The sequence below is a fragment of the Temnothorax americanus genome, unplaced genomic scaffold (assembly GCF_048541705.1).
Source record: "Temnothorax americanus isolate GAGA-0224 unplaced genomic scaffold, ASM4854170v1 Scaffold43, whole genome shotgun sequence".
In the NCBI taxonomy this organism is placed as follows: Eukaryota; Metazoa; Arthropoda; class Insecta; order Hymenoptera; family Formicidae; genus Temnothorax; species Temnothorax americanus.
This window is the reverse complement of record NW_027509581.1, coordinates 1,039,241-1,060,617: the sequence shown is the minus strand read 5'-3', so window position 1 is coordinate 1,060,617 and position 21,377 is coordinate 1,039,241. Positions and strand designations below refer to the sequence as shown.

The following is a 21,377-nucleotide window of genomic DNA, read 5'->3' as shown; positions in this document are numbered from 1 at the left end:
GGCGCTCGCACTATCGCGAAATAAAATATTTCGAAATAACTGTGTATTAATTCTGTGTATCATAACTGTGTATTAAGAAAATTATATACGAAGAATATGTATATTATTATCTCTTAGAGTCTCAAGGGTTTTCTTTTTTTTTGTAAAAATCCAATTTAACAACAATTTGTTGTTATATTATAGGATACCAATTTTTTCATATTAAATTAACTGAAAGCGTAGATTAATGAAGATATAATTATTCTCCGTTTATCTTTCACTATAAACAAAAGCAACTGTAAAGTTTTAATTGATAATATTAAAGTTTTAATTAATTAATACATTCTAGTTAAGAGAGAGAGAGAGAACTATAGTTTAGGCGTCTATCTCGGAGAATGTTATCAGACTATTCTCGCCATGCATGTAAATCAGAGGAATGGCTAATTAGTTAAAGGATCATATGGATTTCATTCCTGAGGCATAGTGGCTTAGAAGCCATTTACGTAACAATACCCGTCTTTTGTTAACCTATTACGTACAGGGAACATTTGAACGATGGTTCAATTGTAGTAATTTAATAATTAATGATTGTAATTACTGATTGTTATTACTCGGTACTAATTGTTCGTTTACGTCCTGTACTATTTGAGGCATATTCTATCATATTTTTATTTTCGGCAAATAGGTGTGATAACAGTCTCTGTGATAACAACGCTTTCCGTGTTATTAGACGTACCATGCATCAAAACCGAAATCTCTCGGTATTAAACATTTAATTTAGTAAAACAAACGATTCGCTTGATAAGTGAAGCGTAATATACACAAATTACACGAGCGCGAACACGGGAACTGAAAAAATCTCTTTCCAATTTGACGCGGTTCGAAAGGTTCAACATTCTTATCAATGACATCCACGCGCGTATTCTCGACCCACAAGAAGGGTCGGTTTCTGTCGGTCCTAAAATAATAAAATAAGCAGGGGGATATATAGGATGATTGATCTCGGTTGAAATTGGCAGCGAATAAAGGGCGGAAATCGACGAGGCAAGCATTCTTCGAGATAGCATGGCCTGGAAAATGGTGAGAAAGGTGGGGCCCGAGGCGGAGAGGAAATTTTTTTCCTGAGAGGCATCTAGCTTACTCGGCTGTAAACAGGAGAAATATGAGTCTTGTATCCGAAAGCAAGTGTAAGCTTTTTCTCACTGATGATGACACAAAGACGACGACGACACAATGACAAGAGCAACGACGACGACGACGACGAAACGCCTCTTGTATAATGAATGACACTGTGACGACATTCGAGCTTTTCCCATTGGTTAATACAAAAGTTCAAAATTTTTTAAAATTTAATCGTCTATTTTGTTTATTGTTCAGAATTTTTATTGTGCCTCTAAAAGGGGATACATATTATTAAAAGTTACACAGGGAGGCAATATTAACCGCTAAACTCCGCGCTCTCGGCTATCCTGCATGTGTGTGAACGTTTTCTTATATTTTTTATTTTCTCATATTGTAGTGAGGGAATTATTGAGAAACTAGGTTCTTACCTCGGATGCAGCGACCGTAAAAATGTACGCCGACATTTACAGATCGATTTTCGCATAAACGGATGTTCTTCCGGTCGTTTTTTCAAATTTATATGAAATCTATCCAACCTTCGTGAAATCCTCTCATACGAGAGCAAGCAAGTCGATTCTCGGAAAATGCAATGACCTGGCCAACGTTTCATGGCAATGCGCCGAGAGAGAGAAAAATGCACGACTAAAAACAGTTTTTATAGAAAATATTATCTCAGCCTGCATGTATGTTATACAATATATGCAGATGGTTAAAAATATTTTTAACTTCTTGATCTCTTTTCCTGCTGCATACGTTTACTTGCATGACGTTTCTCATATTTTACAAACTCGTAATGAGCTCGTTCTCTTTTTCGTTAAATTTTACGGGATTATCCAAACGAGGAGGAAATAATAAGTAATGGAGTAATAATAACATGTGAGTATACCAAGCGAATCACGGATCTTCGGCGAAAATTGAGTAATCGAACGGTCTTAATGGCGGCGTTTTCACTTTTATTTAATGTTTACATAAGGTCAATGTACGTAAAATTGTTACAAACAACTTTCAGGCGACTCTCACCGGCTGCGGCTGCGTCTCCCCGCGTTCTCGGTGCATCGATAGTTTTCAAAAAGTTTCTCCGAATTTCCCAATCCGTCTTTCTTTATCATCCGCACCGCCATTGCTCTCATCCTCCTTCCCTTTCTCGGAAACAACGTCTGGGTGAGATCCGGTTGTGGCTTATGCAACCGGAGCTTTCTACGCGATCGCGGCTACATGCATATACGCGAATCCGAACCAGTCCTTGGCCAGGAAGCGGGAGATCGGTTTCGAATCTTTGCTCTTGTTTTCGATGCATCGCGAAAGTATTCGTATTACGTGTGCCGGCGTTAAATCTCTCTCTTTCAAGTCACACCGATGCGATGCCCTCGGCATTTTACAACCAGTGATTACCATTAAGATCGCATGGCGATTCGAGACTTATTTTAATTTTAACTTTCTGATCGATTCACATGGATTATACAGATAATGTGGGTATAATGAAAGAAACTTGAAATGTTTATAATTAAGATGTGTATACGATGAGAGAAATAATATTGTCGTTATTTGATTTTCTCTAAAGAATTTCTAAAGAAAAAAGAGACCGCGTGTGTGTGTTTTCATATATAGAAAAGAGCAGAGCTTCTTCAGTATCACATGTATTTAATGTGTTCCTCGAAAGGAGTAATAAACGTAAAGGCTTGCGAAATATATGTCGGTCATAATTTCGGATAACTGCGAATAAGAATACAACGGATAGTATATATTAAGCGGAATCTACGACATTTCCACGATAAGTAGCGTTCGGGGGAACAATATGCTATATTTAGATAAACATATGCATGCTTAGATTTATTACAAGGTCGACAACTCCCCTTAAACACGATGGTCACGTGTCATGCTTAATTAAACCGCCTAAGTATCGGAAAATAAATTATTTTTGCCTGACGGCAAATTTAGATTTTGCTGACCGTCGTGTTTGAAGGCTTAAAAAATTTTTTATTTATCCGCCATATACGTCCGCACGTAAAAATCAATTTCTACGTCGTCGTGCAATTTTTATGGTCGTTATACATTCCAGGCAAGAGCCTCTAGGTCTGACACAAGCAATTCTATTTTAAAAAAAAATTTAAAAAACGTCATAATATATCTATATAGTGGTGCATAATTATTCTAAGTCGGTGCGAATGGAGGAAAATGTTTAGCAAATCGGTCACATGTTGGTAGAAGTGTTACGCGCTAACGATGCGGGACGCACGTGGGGTATGTCTGCAGCCTTCACACGCGGAAGTGAAAGTTGATTATATATCGCGAGATAAGTTTTCCTTGTCGATTCTGCCAGGCAGGTGCGCCTTCAGTAAAATTTTCTTTTGACCGACGCGGTTGTGGGTCGTGTATCTGCAGTCGGTGAAGTAATTTCCGTCCTAAACGCCATTTCTGTTCGTCGATATCACGCGAATGGTAAAGAATTTAACAAAACGGCGCTGTTAATGTTTTAAAATATCGTTATAAGCTAGAGCAATATTAATCACGCAGCTATTTTGAGTTAACATGGTTCATCATTCTTTCTTAATTATATTTCTCGAAAATCCGTCTTTTAACAATACAATCAAGTTTCTTCATGTATATGCAATGTTCAATGTTGAAGTATATTATTATTAGCATATTATAAGTGTGATTAAATTATTAGCAATATTATTTTATTTATAGTCGCCACTCCGAGTTTGTGAAAAATTTTTTAATATCATTAACGAATATTTCACGCGTCGTCTATTCGTTTTTCAACGTTATTTTTATATAACAACGTGCTACAATAATTTGATAGAATTAAAAAAAAAAAATATTCTATAATTAGAATTTCAAGAGTATACTTATGCGATTTTTACGAGATCGCTTCTCACGTCAGGATGGCCGAGCGGTCTAAGGCGCTGCGTTCAGGTCGCAGTCCACTTCTGTGGGCGTGGGTTCGAATCCCACTTCTGACAAGCTTTTTTTTTATGCTATGGAGCCTGGAGAATAATAGTCTTTTTGCAAATGTTATTTGCAATGGAAGAGATTTATGTTATTTGTCTGTGGTAATTTGTGAGTGATCAAATCAAAAACTTCCTCTTAGTTGCCCCGCATCAGTAAATAACCGCGTAATTTAATCTATATATATGTGTATTTATTATTGAATAGATATACAAATTTCGGTATAGGATTTTCGTATTATATATTTCAAAGATTCGTGGTTTGCTTTAATTCCTCTGGCGATTGTCAATTAATTTTGCGATCGTTGCTGCGGTTGCTCGTGTTGTGGTCTTTATCGAATTTGTCGAGCATGTCAAGACGCAGGAACGAGCCGACGATAGATCGTGCCGTAGACGCAGCTCTGCCAAGCCCACCTTCCATGGAGCTTGCGCTGCTGTCCCTGCTTTTGACAATTTTAACAGGTTTTGTTACCGCAAAAATGTTCACGGCGAATTTTAACTCGGCAACTAGCGCTTCCCACGGCGTGACCTGTACGAAAGATGGTAATTAAGTTTCTCTTTAGCATGCTGCAGCGACGATGATGCGGTGTAACTGGCGTGTTAAATTTAATGCTGGATAATATAAAAATTCGCGTACTGTGCAAATTAAATTTTGTTTCACAATTTAATTTACGGTAAAAAGAGAAAAGTAAATATTGCATTAAGACTTGGAATGATTTTCTTTGCTAACATTTTGATTGCCATATGTCACTATCATGTCTGATTGTGAGTGACATATGACTTTTAACAAAAGCCCTTTTTTGTCACACATTTATGAATGATTTTATTTAAAAATGATTTTACCAAATATTTTTATCAAGACATTAAAAAACTAATGAAGTATTAAATGTACTAAATTTATGAAAAATATAATTATTTTTCTTATTTTATGCTTATATCTGCTTTAATCATAAAGATCTATTATTTTGATTTGTGAATAACAGTTTTATTTATTCCATCTGAAATTATATTATATTTGTTAGATATATAGTAATATATCTACAGTAACATGTATACTAACATATAATACACATATATTAATACGTAAAATATATTTCTATTTATTTATTTATATTGTTCTTTCTCGACTTTGGACCTATCAGAACTCGACGCTAAAATCAGCTCGGCAATCAAAGTGTCAAAAGAAACAAAATTAATTAATTTTATTATAGCGTTTGTTGCAAATATAAATTTGAACGAAATAAAGTGAAAGGCTTACCTTCTCTCTTACAGCGACTTTGCGTATATTCCATAAAAATTCGCAAATAGCAATAAGAAACGAAGTGGCGCAACCGCACATTAGAACGACGAATACACCTCCGACGCTTTCCAGTCCTAATTCGGTGGTACTACTGCTTGTTTCCGTTTCATCTTTTTTACATAATCCTCCTCCATTTTCTTGCCACCATCTCTTTTTCAGTATACCCAACGTACCTTTCTCGCCTAACTTCAATATCGCTTTGTTAATCAGCGTTCGGTATTGGGAATCTGCGAAGATATAACAGAAACGACTTATAACAAAGAAATGGAGAAATATTAGATGTACGGATTACAATATTACTGCGCGGCATAGCGATTCCGTAGCCTTTGTTGTCGATTAGACCGCCAATCTTATCAATTTCGCAATTGCGTTCCATTTTGTATTCGATTGTGGTGGATTCCATCAAAAAGGCATATTGTCGTTTACCCTTGATAACTCGTTCGACACCTGAAATGTATTATGATAGAGAGCTAATACTCTGAGAGTTAATAATGTAACCCTTTTCGAAGAAAGAAGATTTTTCACGTATGTGCGTGTTCGACTTTGAAATTGCCCACCTTCGTCATTACTTGAAGTAAAAACACTCGGCCTCGCCTCCGACATTGCAGCCCACATTCTTTTATACGTCGAATAATTCGAATGCTACGGTTAAACAATATTGACACAAATTTGTAACAATTATTTTTATGTTGAGCAAAATGTGTGTCGGTAAATAAGCTGTTAATTATATACTTTGAAAAATGTTGATGTCGAGCCACCATCAAGTGCTCCGTATTTGATTTTAGTTTGCTTAGCTAGATCTTCAACACCTTTAATAGGCGTCTCCATTTTGCCCATAGTGAGAAAAGCCGCTAGGTTGGCTGTATAAGAACTGATCATGATTAGGGTGAAAAACCACCACATGCTTGAGAGCATACGGATACTCGGTGCTCTGAAAGTGATTAGTTTATGTGTGCATATATTAGTTTGAAACGTGGATGGAGTACCGAATTATCTGATAACTATTTAGCAGTAAAATAGATAAATTCAATGATGAATCGAGTCACTTGCAAAGTATCCATGTTACAGCATATTTAAAATACATAAAATATGATTAGAATAATCACTAGAAATCATACACACTAACAGGAAATGACATAAAATTACTATAAGGCATGCATAAGAATGACATGAAAAATAATTTCCTCAATGTTTAAAATATATTTATTAACAATAGTGCACAATATTATATTAAAACTTACTTAGGTAGTATGTCAGACCCTTGTTGCATAAGAGAACCAATCGTGAGCCACAAACTGTTTTTCAAATTAAAGTTATTTTCGAGTTCCTCAGGATCGGCATTGCATGGATGCGGATTGTCCCACTCACCAGGCGCCATTCTTAAAAAGAATTTAAATTTACGAAACGCAAATTACAATTCGACAATGGTCATTTTTCATTCACTACTAATTTCAACGCTATAATCTGAAGAGAATAATTCTTATTGCGTTTATATATTTATGAAAATTATAAAATATTTTGTCTAATTGTAAGAAATGTGTGTGTGCCATGCGTGTGTGTTACTTGCCTTGCTTGTAGATATAACATTATCGATACGATGAGATAAGCAGTAGCCATACAAATCCAAACATCGCCACCGAGGGGAAGCAAAAATGAGAAGAAATCGACTGGCTTCTGTTCCGGTTTTGTGTATACAATACTGATACCTAGTATATAAAATATATTAAAATATATAGCAAATTGATATACCATATATAAAACTTATCGTTTTATTATTATTTACTTTGTTTTTAAAATATCTTAACATTGTTTAATTTATTTTTTAGTTCTTTAAAATTTATAACGAGTAACGAAATTATAATATTTTTTAATAGCATTTTAGTATAGTTACCTAAATTCATAAAGGGCAAGCTGAAATCTACAGCCGACTTGCGCTGAAATGTTATTGTCAGATCGCATATTGCTAAATCAGCTTCCTGTAAAAATAATTTTAAAGAAATAATAAGTAACAGATCACACGGAAAAATTGAAGAATAGACGTACTTTTTTTTATTCATTTTCATGACATAGAATTCGGTAAAATTGAGAGTAATAAAAGGTTATTCTTGAAGTGGATTTTAGATAAAAGATGGATTTTTTGCGTCTTCAAAACTATTACTAATTTTTAGTACAAAAGTAAATAGTTTGTTTACATTTTTGTCCTATCTTTCCGTGAAAGAAATTATTTTATGTAACACGTGCATGGAAAGTGGCCCATTGCGCACGCTACGCGTGCGTGATAGACCACTTTCCACGCACTTGCAACATAAAATAGGGTGTGCAAGTCGTGCGTAAAAATGAAAAATCCCGGGTGCGGAGTTGACGCACTCGCCTTACAGCACTTGTTGCACAAATAACTATTGCTTAACCCTTTGTAGTCACACTTCTCTAGAATTCCACAGTAGTCATACTGGGTCGTATTGACCCAGTCGATTTTTAATGGTTGCCATTTTAATGGTATCGGTCCGATCGGGTTCAAATAATTCTGGAACATCTTGAACATTCTAGGATATAAAACAACTGCGGTTAGGGGAAATCAAATGGCAACATGTGTGCTGTGGTTGAAAAAAAATCGTGAACGAGTACATGCGCAAAAAAGTAGTTTTTTTACTTAAAAAATCATAACTTTTTAATTTTTTAATTTTTTAAAATAAAGTTTGGAGGTTGTACGCTTAAGATACGACACTTTAAGAAAAAAAATAGTCGTCTAGTGCGCGTTTCAAAAAAGGTATTTATTCCGGCATGTGAAAAGGCCCGATTTTGGAGTGGAAAAAATGTGGATTTATCAGAAAATAATGTGTTTTATTATTATTGTTAATATCCTGAGTACACAAAAACACAAGTATTATTGTTTTTTCGTTATAAAACGACAAAAAAGTCATTCAGTCAGTGCAACCGCAAGCGGGCGTGCACCACGGAGAGCGAGACACACGCACGGCTCAAGCTCGCAAGCTCGATAGATTCTATTCGGCAAAACGAGCAACGGGAACGTTTTGAAAAACGGGTCAGATACGCATTGTGCCGTGCCCCGCAAGGCAAGATCGGAAGACCAGGCAACAGTGCCCCTAGCTCCTGCACCCGGCCGATGCGCGACACTCGTCGCGTTGATCTCTGCGTCGCCTGCGGTTGCACTGACTGAATGACTTTTTTGTCATTTTATAACAAAAAAAAACAATAATACTTATGTTTTTGTGTTTTTGCTATGCAGATTATATGCCATCTGACAACAAATAACACCGTTATTATTATAAAAACAATGGAAAAAAAATATCGCAGGTGCTATACAGTCATACTTACAGTTCAGACACTTGTTTTAAGCACAATAAAAAAAATCCGATTACATTAAATCCGAAATCACACTATATATACGGATCGATGTGACCCGCATTCGTGCACGATGTTTTCGCAACTGCTGTCATACAAACACTGACGCTTTAGTCGAATGACTAACGGTCTTTACCTATAGAGAATACTTCAAACTCTTGGTTTTAAGCCAGGCACTTAACGATATTTAGAAGCTCCAAATTTGGGTCATATTGACACAAAAGTGACTACGAAGGGTTAAATTGGCAAGAGAAGAATGATAAATAAATTTAGAACAAATCTTTGTTTAAGTGGAGTTTTCGCAAACAGAATGTTTTACTTACATAGTCCAAAAGGCGCTTGATTAGACCGTTCCAGGTTTTCGTTATTTCGTTATAACTGCCATGCATTCCGTCGGGCACGAGTTCGAATTCGTATTTGAATTCTGGGATCCTTTCCGCGATCTTTTCGATCAGATCGATGCAATAACCTTCGTAACGTTTTGACCCGATTAGAATTCCGCGTGATGAACCATCGGTCACTTCAATAACGTAGGGAGCACCCTGAATTGGACGAAACTATTACATGTCTCTCCCCCAACATATTTGTGTAATTTATTATGAATTTACATTCTAAAGATGAAAAAAAAGAGAGAAAAAGAAACAAATTTTATCATTATCGTCAGTCCGAAGACTGGTTGGACGCGTATCTCTATCCTTTCCTGTTTTCGGCTAACCTATACGTATTTCCTTATGATGCATTTAAAACAAAATTATTGATGGTTAAATACGATTGTTTTCCATTTAATTTTACTATTTTCTCCCTATATTTGTTATAAATATCTTTTCCAAGTCACATAATACTTTAAATCTATTCTTATAATATAATTTATGGATTATATATAATGATTTTATAAATCACAATTTTGATAACTAATAGAATAACACCCATTAGTTATCAAATTATTAGTGTGATCTTAATGTAAGATTAAATTAACGTATTAAACAGTAGTACAAACTATTTTAGTGCTGATCTTGAATATTTTTTCTCTGATGGATTTGTACAATTCGCTTTCTCGCTCCTTCTCAGTTCGTAAGAGCTGCACACTGCCGGAGGTCCAAAAACCTGTTTGTACAACGTCCGATTGTCGAAAGTTCATGATCTTTATGTTAAAATCTTGTCGGCGACCGCACTCGTCAATGTTCATAACGCCCGTTATCTTTCCCATCTTCGATATCTGTGTGTGACAAAAATTACATTTCGCTACGTTAAAAATAGATATGCAAAATTTGGCAATATTGAACACAATTATTACTTAAATTGTATTTGAATGAACTTTCGCGAAATTTGTTATATGTTAATCACATTTAAGAAATTCATTGTGGCTTTACATAGTTTACATTAGATAGCTTTTGAGATTTTTTTAGACAAGTATATAAAAAGATGTAGGAAAGTCAAATTATCAATCAAATTACTTTCTCTGCATGTTTTGGGGCTTAAAGCAATATTGCCATTTTTTTATTTTATATAAAAAATGATAAGAGAGAAAGAATTTACCTCTTTCATAATGCCGATAATATCACATCCTGCTTTATACTTTTTAGTATTATTGGGTATACAAGAGAGTGATATAGGATCAATATACTCTTCATCCCCCATATTTCTCGCATGCAGGACCTCTAGTGCTGTATTTAGCAAAAATACTGCGTCATAGAGAATCGCTGAATCTAACTATAAAATAGCGAATAGATCAAGTACGAGTATAGTTAATTCAATTCTATATAAATCTTTTATTCTGCATTATTCTTAATGTAAAACATCTACTACCTAATTTAGTTTGAATTTAGTGAAAATGCAGACGTTGATATGCTGAAATAGGTGAAGGCATTCTTTTCTTAAGTATTCGCGTGATTGCACAGAAATATTTTTTTTTTTTTTTTTTTTTTTTTTTATATACTCGTTTATATTTATAAGAAAATAATATTTCCTTTTTATTATAATTTTTTACCTCATTAAACGGCATGGCACTGTTCGACATCATTAAAGCAAATTGTTTATTTGTAGTTTATTTGTGTTTATTCGCGCTCGCTTGCTTACCCATTCAATTCCATCTACGTCATTTTCCCTCAAGCTGAGTCCGGTGATATTGACGGTACCATTTCGCACGTCGAGAATAGGTAGCTTGTATGAATCCTATGATTTCAATGAAAACATTATTTTAAAATTATTTTAAAAAAATTGTTTATGGTATTTGTTTTCCGGTAATCTGAAAAACTCAAGAATAATAGGGGTATACAACTTTATCTATTCTATTTAATTTTTTTAATTATATCTCTAATATATAGTCTTTAAAGAGTTTAGTTTATAGTTCATTAAACAATCTTTTCAGGCCTGTGAAATAAGTCGCGTTTGAAAGTACGGTTTTGTTGTCGAGAAATTAAGCAAGTAATATACAGTACCAAATATGTTATGACAAATTGATAATAATCAGCCAGCAGTCTGACTTCCTTCGCTTGATTAAGAACTCGCATGATGTTCTGTGGCTCGACATCAATAATTATATTGGAGACCGCCAAAGAGTGTATCTCTTTGAGCATCGAACGATAATCCGTTCCTTCGCTCAGCTGTCGTATCGTATGTGTAAGCGGATTATTCTTGTCTCCCTTTAGTGTCAAAGTCTTCTGGAGGTGCGACAATCCTTCGTCGTTTTCGTAAATCGCTACGAAGTTTCGCCATTTCATTGAATCGATGATATCGGCGATAGCCTGTACAGTTTTGTCAATCAAGAATACATAAAAAAAAATACTTGCATTTTTAAATGCATTGTGATATCATAATCATATTTTAATATTGTATCTCAGAATCGTAGATTATTTTCGATTCGGTATGCGCCGAATTTGAAATTGCTACATAAACGAATTGAATTATTACTCGCGCTGTTAAATAGCTTTTTCAAAATCCTACGATTTAGACTTGACGTAGTGTGTCTACGAAATTGATTTCTGACTGCGAAAATACTTGTTTTGTATAGCGGCTAACCTCGCTGACTTTCTCACTGGTAGGGAACACATTTATGGTCATCGAAGCCTTTCTTCTCTCGTATTCCTCTTCTGATCCCTCACTTTCCCGCCAGACGTATTCGATATGCGGTATATTAAATCGCTCAGCAATGCTCGCAACTATACCACGAGTGTGCCGGCTTGCAGGCCCGAAAATGGCTGCCACACTTTCCTGAAGAAGCTCGCATGCTATGTGAATATAATTTCTGATAAGTTAATCAACAAATATATTTTTAAGATTGGAATAAATATGCAGCGTAAAGACTTCTTCATAGATAGTTTTGTTTCAATTTGCATGCGTGTATTTCTGACCGCGTATATAAAAAGAGAATAACGCTTTTATTTCTTTTTTTTATTATAGGTACTTAGTCATGTCTGATGAACACGATAATTTGATATTTCAGCTATATTACATAACTGAAAGCTACTCTAATAAAATTTTTAAATTTCTAATCTTGGAATTGAATTAGAATAAGTATACTGAGTAGAAAAATATTGCATATTTAAAACTATTAAAAAACAAACTTGATCGAGATTATGGCTTAATCGTTATAATTCGAACTAATTGGTTTCTGTAGTACTCACCAGCTTCAGCAGTTCTAAAGCTATCGGTATTAACCTCGACATACTTAAGGACAGGGATAAGCTCGAATGCGGGTGCGAGATGTTCATATTTTGTTTCAAAGATTGCTTTTTGGAACGTAGACATTAGATCCTCATCGCCTTTATGAAAGATTGCTCCTAAAAATACATTCATAAATATATTAATAGAAAAAAAATCCGACATCGCGTTAGATTAATTAATGTGTAATGTGTTCGAATATAATAAAAAGATTTAGGGGATACGTACATATGATTATAGTAAACACAAAATTTTGAAGTACGAGAAATAAAAATTAGGTACTTTTTAAATAAATAAAATAAAATAAATATAAAATATATAACATGTAATTGATGAGAAATCCGATTTACAAATATACTTAATTAAAGAATAGACTTGTATTCAATATATACTTAAGATTAATATAACTATATAATTAATTTTCTAATTATAATTATATATCTACGAATGATTATTAGATAAATATATTCACTTGAGTAGTGGTTGATAACTACGCATCAATTCGCAATATTACACGTGTGTTGGATCAATATTAACAAGCGCATGTGATAACATCGTTAAAAATATTTCTCTTGCGTGACTTTTTGAGCATATATTTGCATCATCACGCGCAAAATTCATCACTGAATTAAAAACTTTAATCCTAAGATTATTCCATTACATTTTTTTTTAACTTCCACATTTTTATGATAGACATTACTTTTTCCGTTTTATTTTTAAATGATACTTTATAGTTTTATACATATAATATTTCTTAGAAAGCAATAATTTGTCGTAAAGATGAAGAGAGAAAAACAATCGATTTATAGATTCGAGTTTTGCTTAATCTCAACATATGACAATCGCTAAATAGAATATTATATCAAAATACTGTTTACATTTATATGGCGTTAGTGAACTAGATTATTTCAGTCTCCGCTTACTCTAATTCTACACGGAGATAATTTTTTGTTATATTTTACCCTTAAATTCATTATAAACTTGGGACAACTTGGCAACCAAGAAATTTTTAAAATATACAAAAGACATTTTACAAACAACGTGATAAAAATTACCAAGCAGATTGGTAAATTTTGAAAAATTATTGAAATTTTCTAGATATATTTTAGTAAAATTAATCAAACATATTTTATATATTTCCATGTAATAGATATTAATATTTTTTATTATGGTGGATATATTAATCAGAATAGCTCGCATAAAATTCTACATGTTGTCCCACAACTACCATGATTTCAGGGTAAATAAGAGAAAATTCTTTCAGTGTATTGTTAAATGATTCTTTTGAACATAAGCAACATTTCCTCATATAGGCGATATGTTTTTTTGAAATTTATTTGTCTTCATGGATGACCATATACTGCTTACCGATTTTGATTGGTCGCGGGATGCCATAGATGCGGGTTGCTAGTACTAATAAAATTAATGCAATCGAAAACAGACGTTGTCGTGGATCCATTTTAATTGATAATCTGTAAAACACTGCAGTGGTGAATTTATTCCGTGCGAGATACATGTTGCGCGCGTATTAATTAAAAAAGTATAAATATATTTATACAACGCGGTGTTAAATATTCGTGTGCATACCTATCTGTACGCCACGCGGCTTCGTACTGCAATACTGTGAATAATTAACGTATAAATGCTGTAGAAATGTAGAAGTAAAAATAGGACAGATTAATTGTGGATTACTTATCGTACGCAGGTAATTCCTGTTTTTTTTTCTCTCTTTAGATGGCATACATTAATTCTTTATTTCTTTAGCTTTTTTAAACTTTAGCAGTTGTCAATAGTTTTTTCTTTTTTGTCTACATAACACTATACACTTTGGCTGCATTCCAATATTCACTGTCAGTACTGAAAATCTATATTTTTCTATGTTTTACGTCACGTATACTATAGATTTTCAGTGCTGACTTGGCTGGCAATAAATATCAGAAGGCAGCTTTTATCGATATTGACATTGAGCAGCAAAATGTAGATATTAAATGTAAATTTTAATTAAGATTTTAGTTTCTTCTTAAATCACTCATTTACAACTATTTAATAATTCCAATTTCAATGTAGAATTTTTGAAAATATATGATCGATCGTGATTTAATTAAAATGTCTTATAGATATTATGAACTTTAACACGCGCGGATTCATTTTGACATCAGAATCGAATTGTATTAGTCTATACTAACAGAATATACTATATTACTATCTTACATATACTAATTCTATTAGTTTTACCTCAATGTTTATGTATCAATAACTGTATTCTCTCATCGTTTCGATGTAGTGCTCTTTTAATCGGTACAAACTAAGATCTCTGTTCGATAGAAACTTCTCGAAATTTTAACGGTATAGTAGAAGCAAAACCAATGGATCAAGAAACTGCATTCGAAGTTTCGTGTTCGATGTTGTCCTACCATACACTGATCTAAATTTGGATCTGAACCGTCCTATATACGTTTAGCTTCGTCCGTTCTGAGAACCGTGTCGTAGCGACTACTCCGCAATATTCCAGTAACAATATTCTATAATTCTATATTTAAAAGAAATATGTTCAAAAGGAAGCGCACTATATTAAAATACAGATATTTATGCCGGGTATCTTATCTATTTAATGAAATAAATTAATAAGAGTGTATTTTTTGTCGTTGTAATATTAATAAGTTGGGAAAAAATTTAATTGCATGGCAATAAATGCAAACAATTTATTTTCTGTTATTTCTATTTGAATCAATTTTTTCATTGCCAAATATTTTGCCAATTTTATAAACAAATGAAGTCAGAAAAGATATGTTGTTCATGCATATGGGAAGTAAATTAGTGAACATAAGTGTGAACAAATGAATAAATTAATGAAGGCTAACAAAAATTACAGAAATTATATCTTAGTTTATATGGCTAGCGTACAAAAAAGCTTAAGTGTAAATTATCAAGCATGCCTTCGGTAAGGCTTTCTTGATCGACTCGGTTGAAGTCTGGATATCTACAGTCGATGAAGCAAATTTCATTTCTGCTTGTCGGCGAACTGTACGTGTGCGAAAAGATTTTACAAGGTGGCACTGTTAACATTTTAAAATTACAATTAAGTTGGCCTTTCTTTTATGATCGTAAAAAAAAATGTATTATAAGCTACAGGAAGATGATTGATCAGTCATTTGGGGTTAATAACTTTTTAACGAATAACGAGCGACGGGTAAAACCTTCTGAAGGTCACTCGGGGTCATGACCTTGACAACATACATCAAGGTCATTGAAATCGGTGAGGTCGCCCTTAATCTGCAGTTTTACCGATTTTAATAATAATTAATACAAGAAGGTTTGTACGATTTAAAATTACCTAACATAACTAACAAAGAGCTTAGAGCTGTGACAGAATGTTCGCGTGTCGATAATAATATTACTGTGTAAATGTTTAAACTTATTCCAACTCATTGTCAGTGAACTGCGCGCTGAAAATTTTTTGGCCCTGAAATAGATAATAATTTACCGTAATATATTGATTGACACAGCTCTAGTTTTGCTGGAAAATAAATTCACATACTTAAATCGATAATTGATTTAATTAATCGATGCTAATCAGCATTCCTATAATTAAGTCACTGTAAAGAAGTTTAAAGAATTAATAAAAGTCGGAATAAAGACTCATTTTTTATATTTTACTAGGATAAATATTATTGACTGGAGATTAAATTATTATAATTGCAGTACAATCTCGCTAATCCGGCACTATTAAAAACAGGTTGTGCCGGATTAATGAATTGCCGGACTGCTAGAACGAATAGGAGATAAATAAAATAATTGAGCATTTTAAAACTGTTCAAGGCACGTGTTACGGAACTTTTTGGAATGGATTCCGATCGGAATTGTTTACTTATTTTCTAGACTTCTATGTGTTTTTTTTATAGGAAAAACGTAATAATTTTGATCGGAATCCACTTTGAAAAGTTCCATAATACGTGCTCTGAATTTATAACAAACAAAATAAAACTACAAAAGCGGCGATGTATTTTTACCAAAAACATAAACAATGCTGTGTTGGTGATAATATACGTGAAGGCGTTAAACCCGCTCTCGTCCAAGAGCCCGCGGAAGCCCGCGATAGTACCGGTTTATTGGACGTGCTGGATTATCGAAGTGTCGGATTAGCGAGATTGTATAATTAATTTGTACTTACGTATCTGTCATAATCTTTTATTTAAAGTATTTAAAGTATATTTTCAGAAATACTTTTTCTATTATAAATTTTTTTATTTCAAATAACATCTGCAGCATATCATAATTTTATGCGTAACGGATATTTATCAATATATTGCGGTAAATTATTTATTATATAATAAATTGTTATTTATCATTAGTATTCACTTAACGAGAATTAGTACTTCTGATAAATGTTGTTATTTTCTATACAATACACATAATACAAAGTTGAGAGATGACTGAAATAATTACATTATTTTACAGATATTATTTGCAATATATAATTTTATATTTATTTGTTTTCTATATATATATGCGAGAATGGTTATTAAACTGAGCGGTCTAAAGCGCTGCATTTATTAGATCGCGTTCTACTTTCATGATCTGAATTCGCCTTGTGACCAAGTATTTTATTTATAAAGAGTTAAAGTATAATTACGTCGTTACTTACAATAAAAAAAATCACATGTTACATATTTATATTAACAAACTACAAACAAATTCTTTATTTATCCTTAATTTTTAAGGAAGCTAAGCAATGAAACATACATCTCCAGCGATATTTTCACGAAACAATGCGCACTGCATCACTTGATTGTTAGCAGCCGAGCATACAAACGTCGCAGGGTATACAAATGTATTGTATGTAGGGTGTACCACTTGTCTTCTCGGTAGCTAAGCAAGCACGACGACGTCGTTGGACGCCGACGTCGTCGAGCGGAACGACGTTCGCGGTTGTGGGCAGGGGATACCGTTGGTGTCGCCTGTCCACGGACGGATTCCTGCTAGCTCCTCGACGATGGAGAGGAGATACATCATTATACGCGGACTTTAAACGGCAACCGTACAACCGAGTGGGCAATTGGACAGTCGGGTTAGAGTGAGCAAACGAGCGGCATCATTCAGCGCGCGCATTAAGCAGCGAATAATGCTGGGCCGATATAATCTGAACTCCATAAGACTTCGCCTACCTACGGTATATTTATACGCCACGTTCTGGTTATTTATGCGCGGTAGGATTGAAGACGAAAACGGCCAAGTCTTATAATAAACGAAGCCGAGATCTCTTTAAACGAATTCGCTGGAGAAAGAATTCGCGCCCATGTTAGGGCATCCTGTTTTCTTGGTTGTAATGCCTAACGTATATTACTTTTTGCTTCTTATTACTGACAAGGATAGATGTGCAGGAAATGTTAGATTTTTTTTATTTAATACTGTGAGGACCCGCACAATTTTTTACACAACTGTGATGCGTTTTGACATACCGAGATGTAATGTAAAATAAGCGGAAGTGGGAAGGATGGGATGATTATATACACGCGAATACCACGATCTACAATAGAGACGAATTGATCTCTCCAAATAAGGAAAACTATATAACGGTAGTTTGCTGTTGAAAATGGAAAACCAGCGACTCTAACAATCTTGTACGATAAATGTAATACCTATCGTAATACTGTACATATGTGTCGTAATTAGTTATTCATAATCTATTTCTACTTCTTAGATTGTGCGTGCAATTAAAGTTGACGTCGACGTTGATAGAGTAATTTTGTTTGTGCAATATTCGAAAGAATGCGGTACATCATTATCGTACATTATACTACTCGCGGTTTTATTGCGATACACAATTTAATCATGCATTTCCCAGATCGTGAGGGCGTCTGCATCGTAAATAATTATCGCAATAAATAGCTTTTTCCACATATCACTGCTTTTTAATAGGAAATAAGGGAGGGATTTTATATTTACGATTTTATATTGATTTACTATATGGCGCTGGTTGGAACGCGCGCAAAGTTAGCACTGCAAGCTTTACGATAGCGGAAATTGTTAATTCTTATTACCGACCTGCCTCGTATTAGCATTGATTATACAGTAGTTTCAGTAATAACCGAGCTTAGAGATAAAAGCACCAACGAACATACGACCGATGCGATATTCAAATCAAAAATTGAAAACCTTTATCTTTTTATAACAAAGAGAGAGAGAGGGGGGGAGAGTACGCGTCATTTTCCATTACGATATAATATACCAAAAATATAAAAATCGAGGGAAACCAGTTTCGCTAAACAATAGTTTATTCTGCAAGTGGCAAAAAGTTCGTACGTGAAAAAAGCAGCGCAAGAAGTGATCATAGTAAAGTGTTATATCACGAGGAACAAACGTGTGAATCATGAATCAAAGGAGAGAAAAATCTATGAAGAAGGAAACGCGGGCAGGTGCGAGAAAATAGCAAGGAACAGGACGGCAAGAAGGCCGCGCGAGAAAACGCTTATGTGGTGAATCGCAACGGGGAATCGCGACGTTTCACGGTGAATTCATCCGTTGAGATTGAATCTCGCCGCGATTCCAGGTTCGTCTTACTTCGTCCGATTTCTTATTCGCTTGTTCGATCATCGTTGTTCCACTTCCACTTATTTCACGTTACGTCTCGGTACGTCGAAACGCGTCGACGCTCCTCGCAATCGACACCCCTCGTTAGGAAAATATTTTTCAACAAAAACGTTAGGCATCAGTTGTGAGAATGAGAAAGATGGGATCGCGCGTCGCGAATCCGGGGTCGTGAGACCGAGATCTGCACGCATATCGCGAGCGTTAATTTTTCAAATTGGCAATCCGTCTCGCGATAGAATTTTAATTCTTAAATCAGCATCGTTTCACGCAATAAAATCAAATTGGGCATTTAACTGAAATTTTACTTACACAGAAAAAAAGAATGTTTTTGCATGATTTGAAAATATCTTTGGTTTCAAGTTTTCTTCAAACAAGTTTTCTTCAAGTAAGTTTAACGCAATATAATCTCATTTCAAGATTCCACGTTGAAACTAAAGATATTTTCAAATAGAGAATATTATTTTTCTCTTATTCTTTGTCTTTCTAGACAAGCGAGTTTTGAAACGTAATAGATTGCGTCTTGATTGTATATTTGACATACTTGTACAAGAAGATTAGCCGCCATTGATGTCTGACAGGTGGTTTTTTTTCATCTTTTTCGCATTTATTGATGATTTTGCGAATGTCATGGTGTTCACGCGCACACACAACGTAATAAAATGTCTACACGGCATTGCTTAGTGCGTACACAAAAGTCGTTTTGTAGGTAGCAGCATCTGCGTTCTAGATAAGCTCAAACCGCTGGACGGTTCGTTCAAACGAGCGAAGTATCGGGACAACGTGAACTCGCAACGATTTATGGTGGTCATTTTATTTATGCCCTGTCATTTATTGACGTGCGAATTTGTGAATTCTAAAGTAGCGCTGAGATTCGAAGGTTACTGCGATAGTTGTTGGTTTTTTAGAGGCACGTTCCGTTTGCCTAATATTCAGCGACATCCTGAATTCCTACTTACCAATGTTTTCTCTCATATCTTACCGCACGTATTTTGCCTCGCATCGATGTTACACGCTTATTTATATCTAGGATACGATATACATGAATCAGGCGGTGTTGTTTAATCGAGTAATTTGACGGATAACACATCCTATATGACACCGCACATCAATTTATGTTTTCTGCGCGCAGTCTTGCTTCACTCTGGAAAACGTTTATCGACGCGCGTTTGCGGAGCGGCCCCGTTTTCATCCTCGTTTCACGCACGCCGCAAGGATGTGCTCTCCTCGTGTCAAGGTAACTGTACCGCGCGGTATCGCAATCGTTCCACATAACGACGCGGCCGCCGCAGCCGCGCGATCGGTGTCTCGATAGATCCTTGCTGATCGTTTTGTCCCGCGGTGCAGGCCGCGATTACGAGGATTAGGTGCATCGACCAGCATCGACGCGGCGGTGATCGCCGCTCGCATATTCGCCCGGTGATTTCGAGCCAACAAGATAAGAATTTTATAGCCTGCCAGATAAGAGCACCACGCCGGAGTTAGGTCGTTTGTAAGTCTTCTCGTTGATTCCGAGTACGTTGCCTATGGTGGATAAGAGTATGTTTGGTCAGAAATAACATGATAAAGTTCACCCTTATCTGGAAGGACAAAATAAATCGAAGCAGCGAAATATATATACGGCTACGAATTATCGCGCGAATTATGTAATCGCGCCCTGAACATATCATTCAATTGATCAGGTATAACGCGCGCTTAAGTGGATCTCCGTGCGATAAATAAGACAAAACATTATCGCGCGACTCCAGCTGCGAGCGAGCGTTAGATCGCTGTTTAAGCCGATTTGTCTCGGAACGTTACTTAATATTGTACCGTTTTAATGGCAGTTGGACTTGTAGCGGATTAGTCGCCATTTCACGTAAGAGAGGCGTTTACGATTTATTTCGAATCGCGGCGCGCATAATATTTGTGCTATAAAAGTCGTTTAAATTAAATAAGAAATTCCGAAGCATTTTATTCAGTGCCATTATCCTAGGCTTGATCATTCTTTTTTAAAGAAAAAGCTAATTAAGAATTTTATACTAGATTAGCTTTTTTTCTTTGTAGTCCTCTAACGGAGAATTTAGCACAATTTTTATATATGTAACTAAATAGAGGAATCAAACTCAATTATATGCGTTAAATTATTGCTGAGAGTGTAATATGCTTCCGAGTTTATACGTATAATTACAATTTAGCTAATTAATTCTTGCTCAAGGTATAATGTCACGCTTCATGCCAAATGCCACTCTCGCTGAAATCTCTCTCGCCGGTGATGTTTCAAACGCTTTTTTGCCAGCGGAGAGTGAGGAGTAAATTAGAACAACTCCGGTTGATCAACAAAACGTCTTGTTAGCAAAACTATATCGGAATACCGTCTTCGGGGTATCCCGGTTAAACCGTTAATGGCGCCTATAATAACGGTTACCAAAAGCGCA

The 21,377-nt window shown here is 34.9% G+C and overlaps 1 protein-coding gene and 1 non-coding gene across 3 annotated transcripts; one reads left to right on the top strand and one right to left on the bottom strand.

The window, feature by feature from the left end:
• The first annotated feature begins 3,980 nt into the window (after positions 1 to 3,980).
• On the top strand, positions 3,981 to 4,064 carry Trnal-cag (transfer RNA leucine (anticodon CAG)). Its single transcript has one exon. It is a non-coding gene; the product is annotated as a tRNA-Leu (tRNA).
• Positions 4,065 to 4,221: 157 nt separating this feature from the next.
• On the bottom strand, positions 4,222 to 14,805 carry LOC143903059 (glutamate receptor ionotropic, kainate 2). Of its 2 annotated transcripts, XM_077416417.1 has the most exons (18): positions 14,608 to 14,805; positions 13,960 to 13,993; positions 13,741 to 13,844; positions 12,336 to 12,491; positions 11,731 to 11,939; positions 11,151 to 11,456; positions 10,789 to 10,884; positions 10,249 to 10,422; positions 9,710 to 9,928; positions 9,036 to 9,254; positions 7,241 to 7,325; positions 6,917 to 7,055; positions 6,591 to 6,728; positions 6,082 to 6,280; positions 5,907 to 5,991; positions 5,650 to 5,796; positions 5,308 to 5,576; positions 4,222 to 4,578 (listed from the first exon to the last, which is right to left on the bottom strand). In XM_077416417.1, exons 3-18 carry the CDS (start codon positions 13,829 to 13,831, stop codon positions 4,336 to 4,338), a joined length of 2,775 nt encoding a protein of 924 aa, XP_077272543.1. In that variant the 5' UTR covers positions 13,832 to 13,844; positions 13,960 to 13,993; positions 14,608 to 14,805; the 3' UTR covers positions 4,222 to 4,335. The 2 variants fall into 2 exon arrangements, with proteins under 2 accessions (XP_077272543.1, XP_077272544.1); XM_077416418.1 differs by lacking the exon at positions 13,960 to 13,993.
• Positions 14,806 to 21,377: the final 6,572 nt, after the last annotated feature.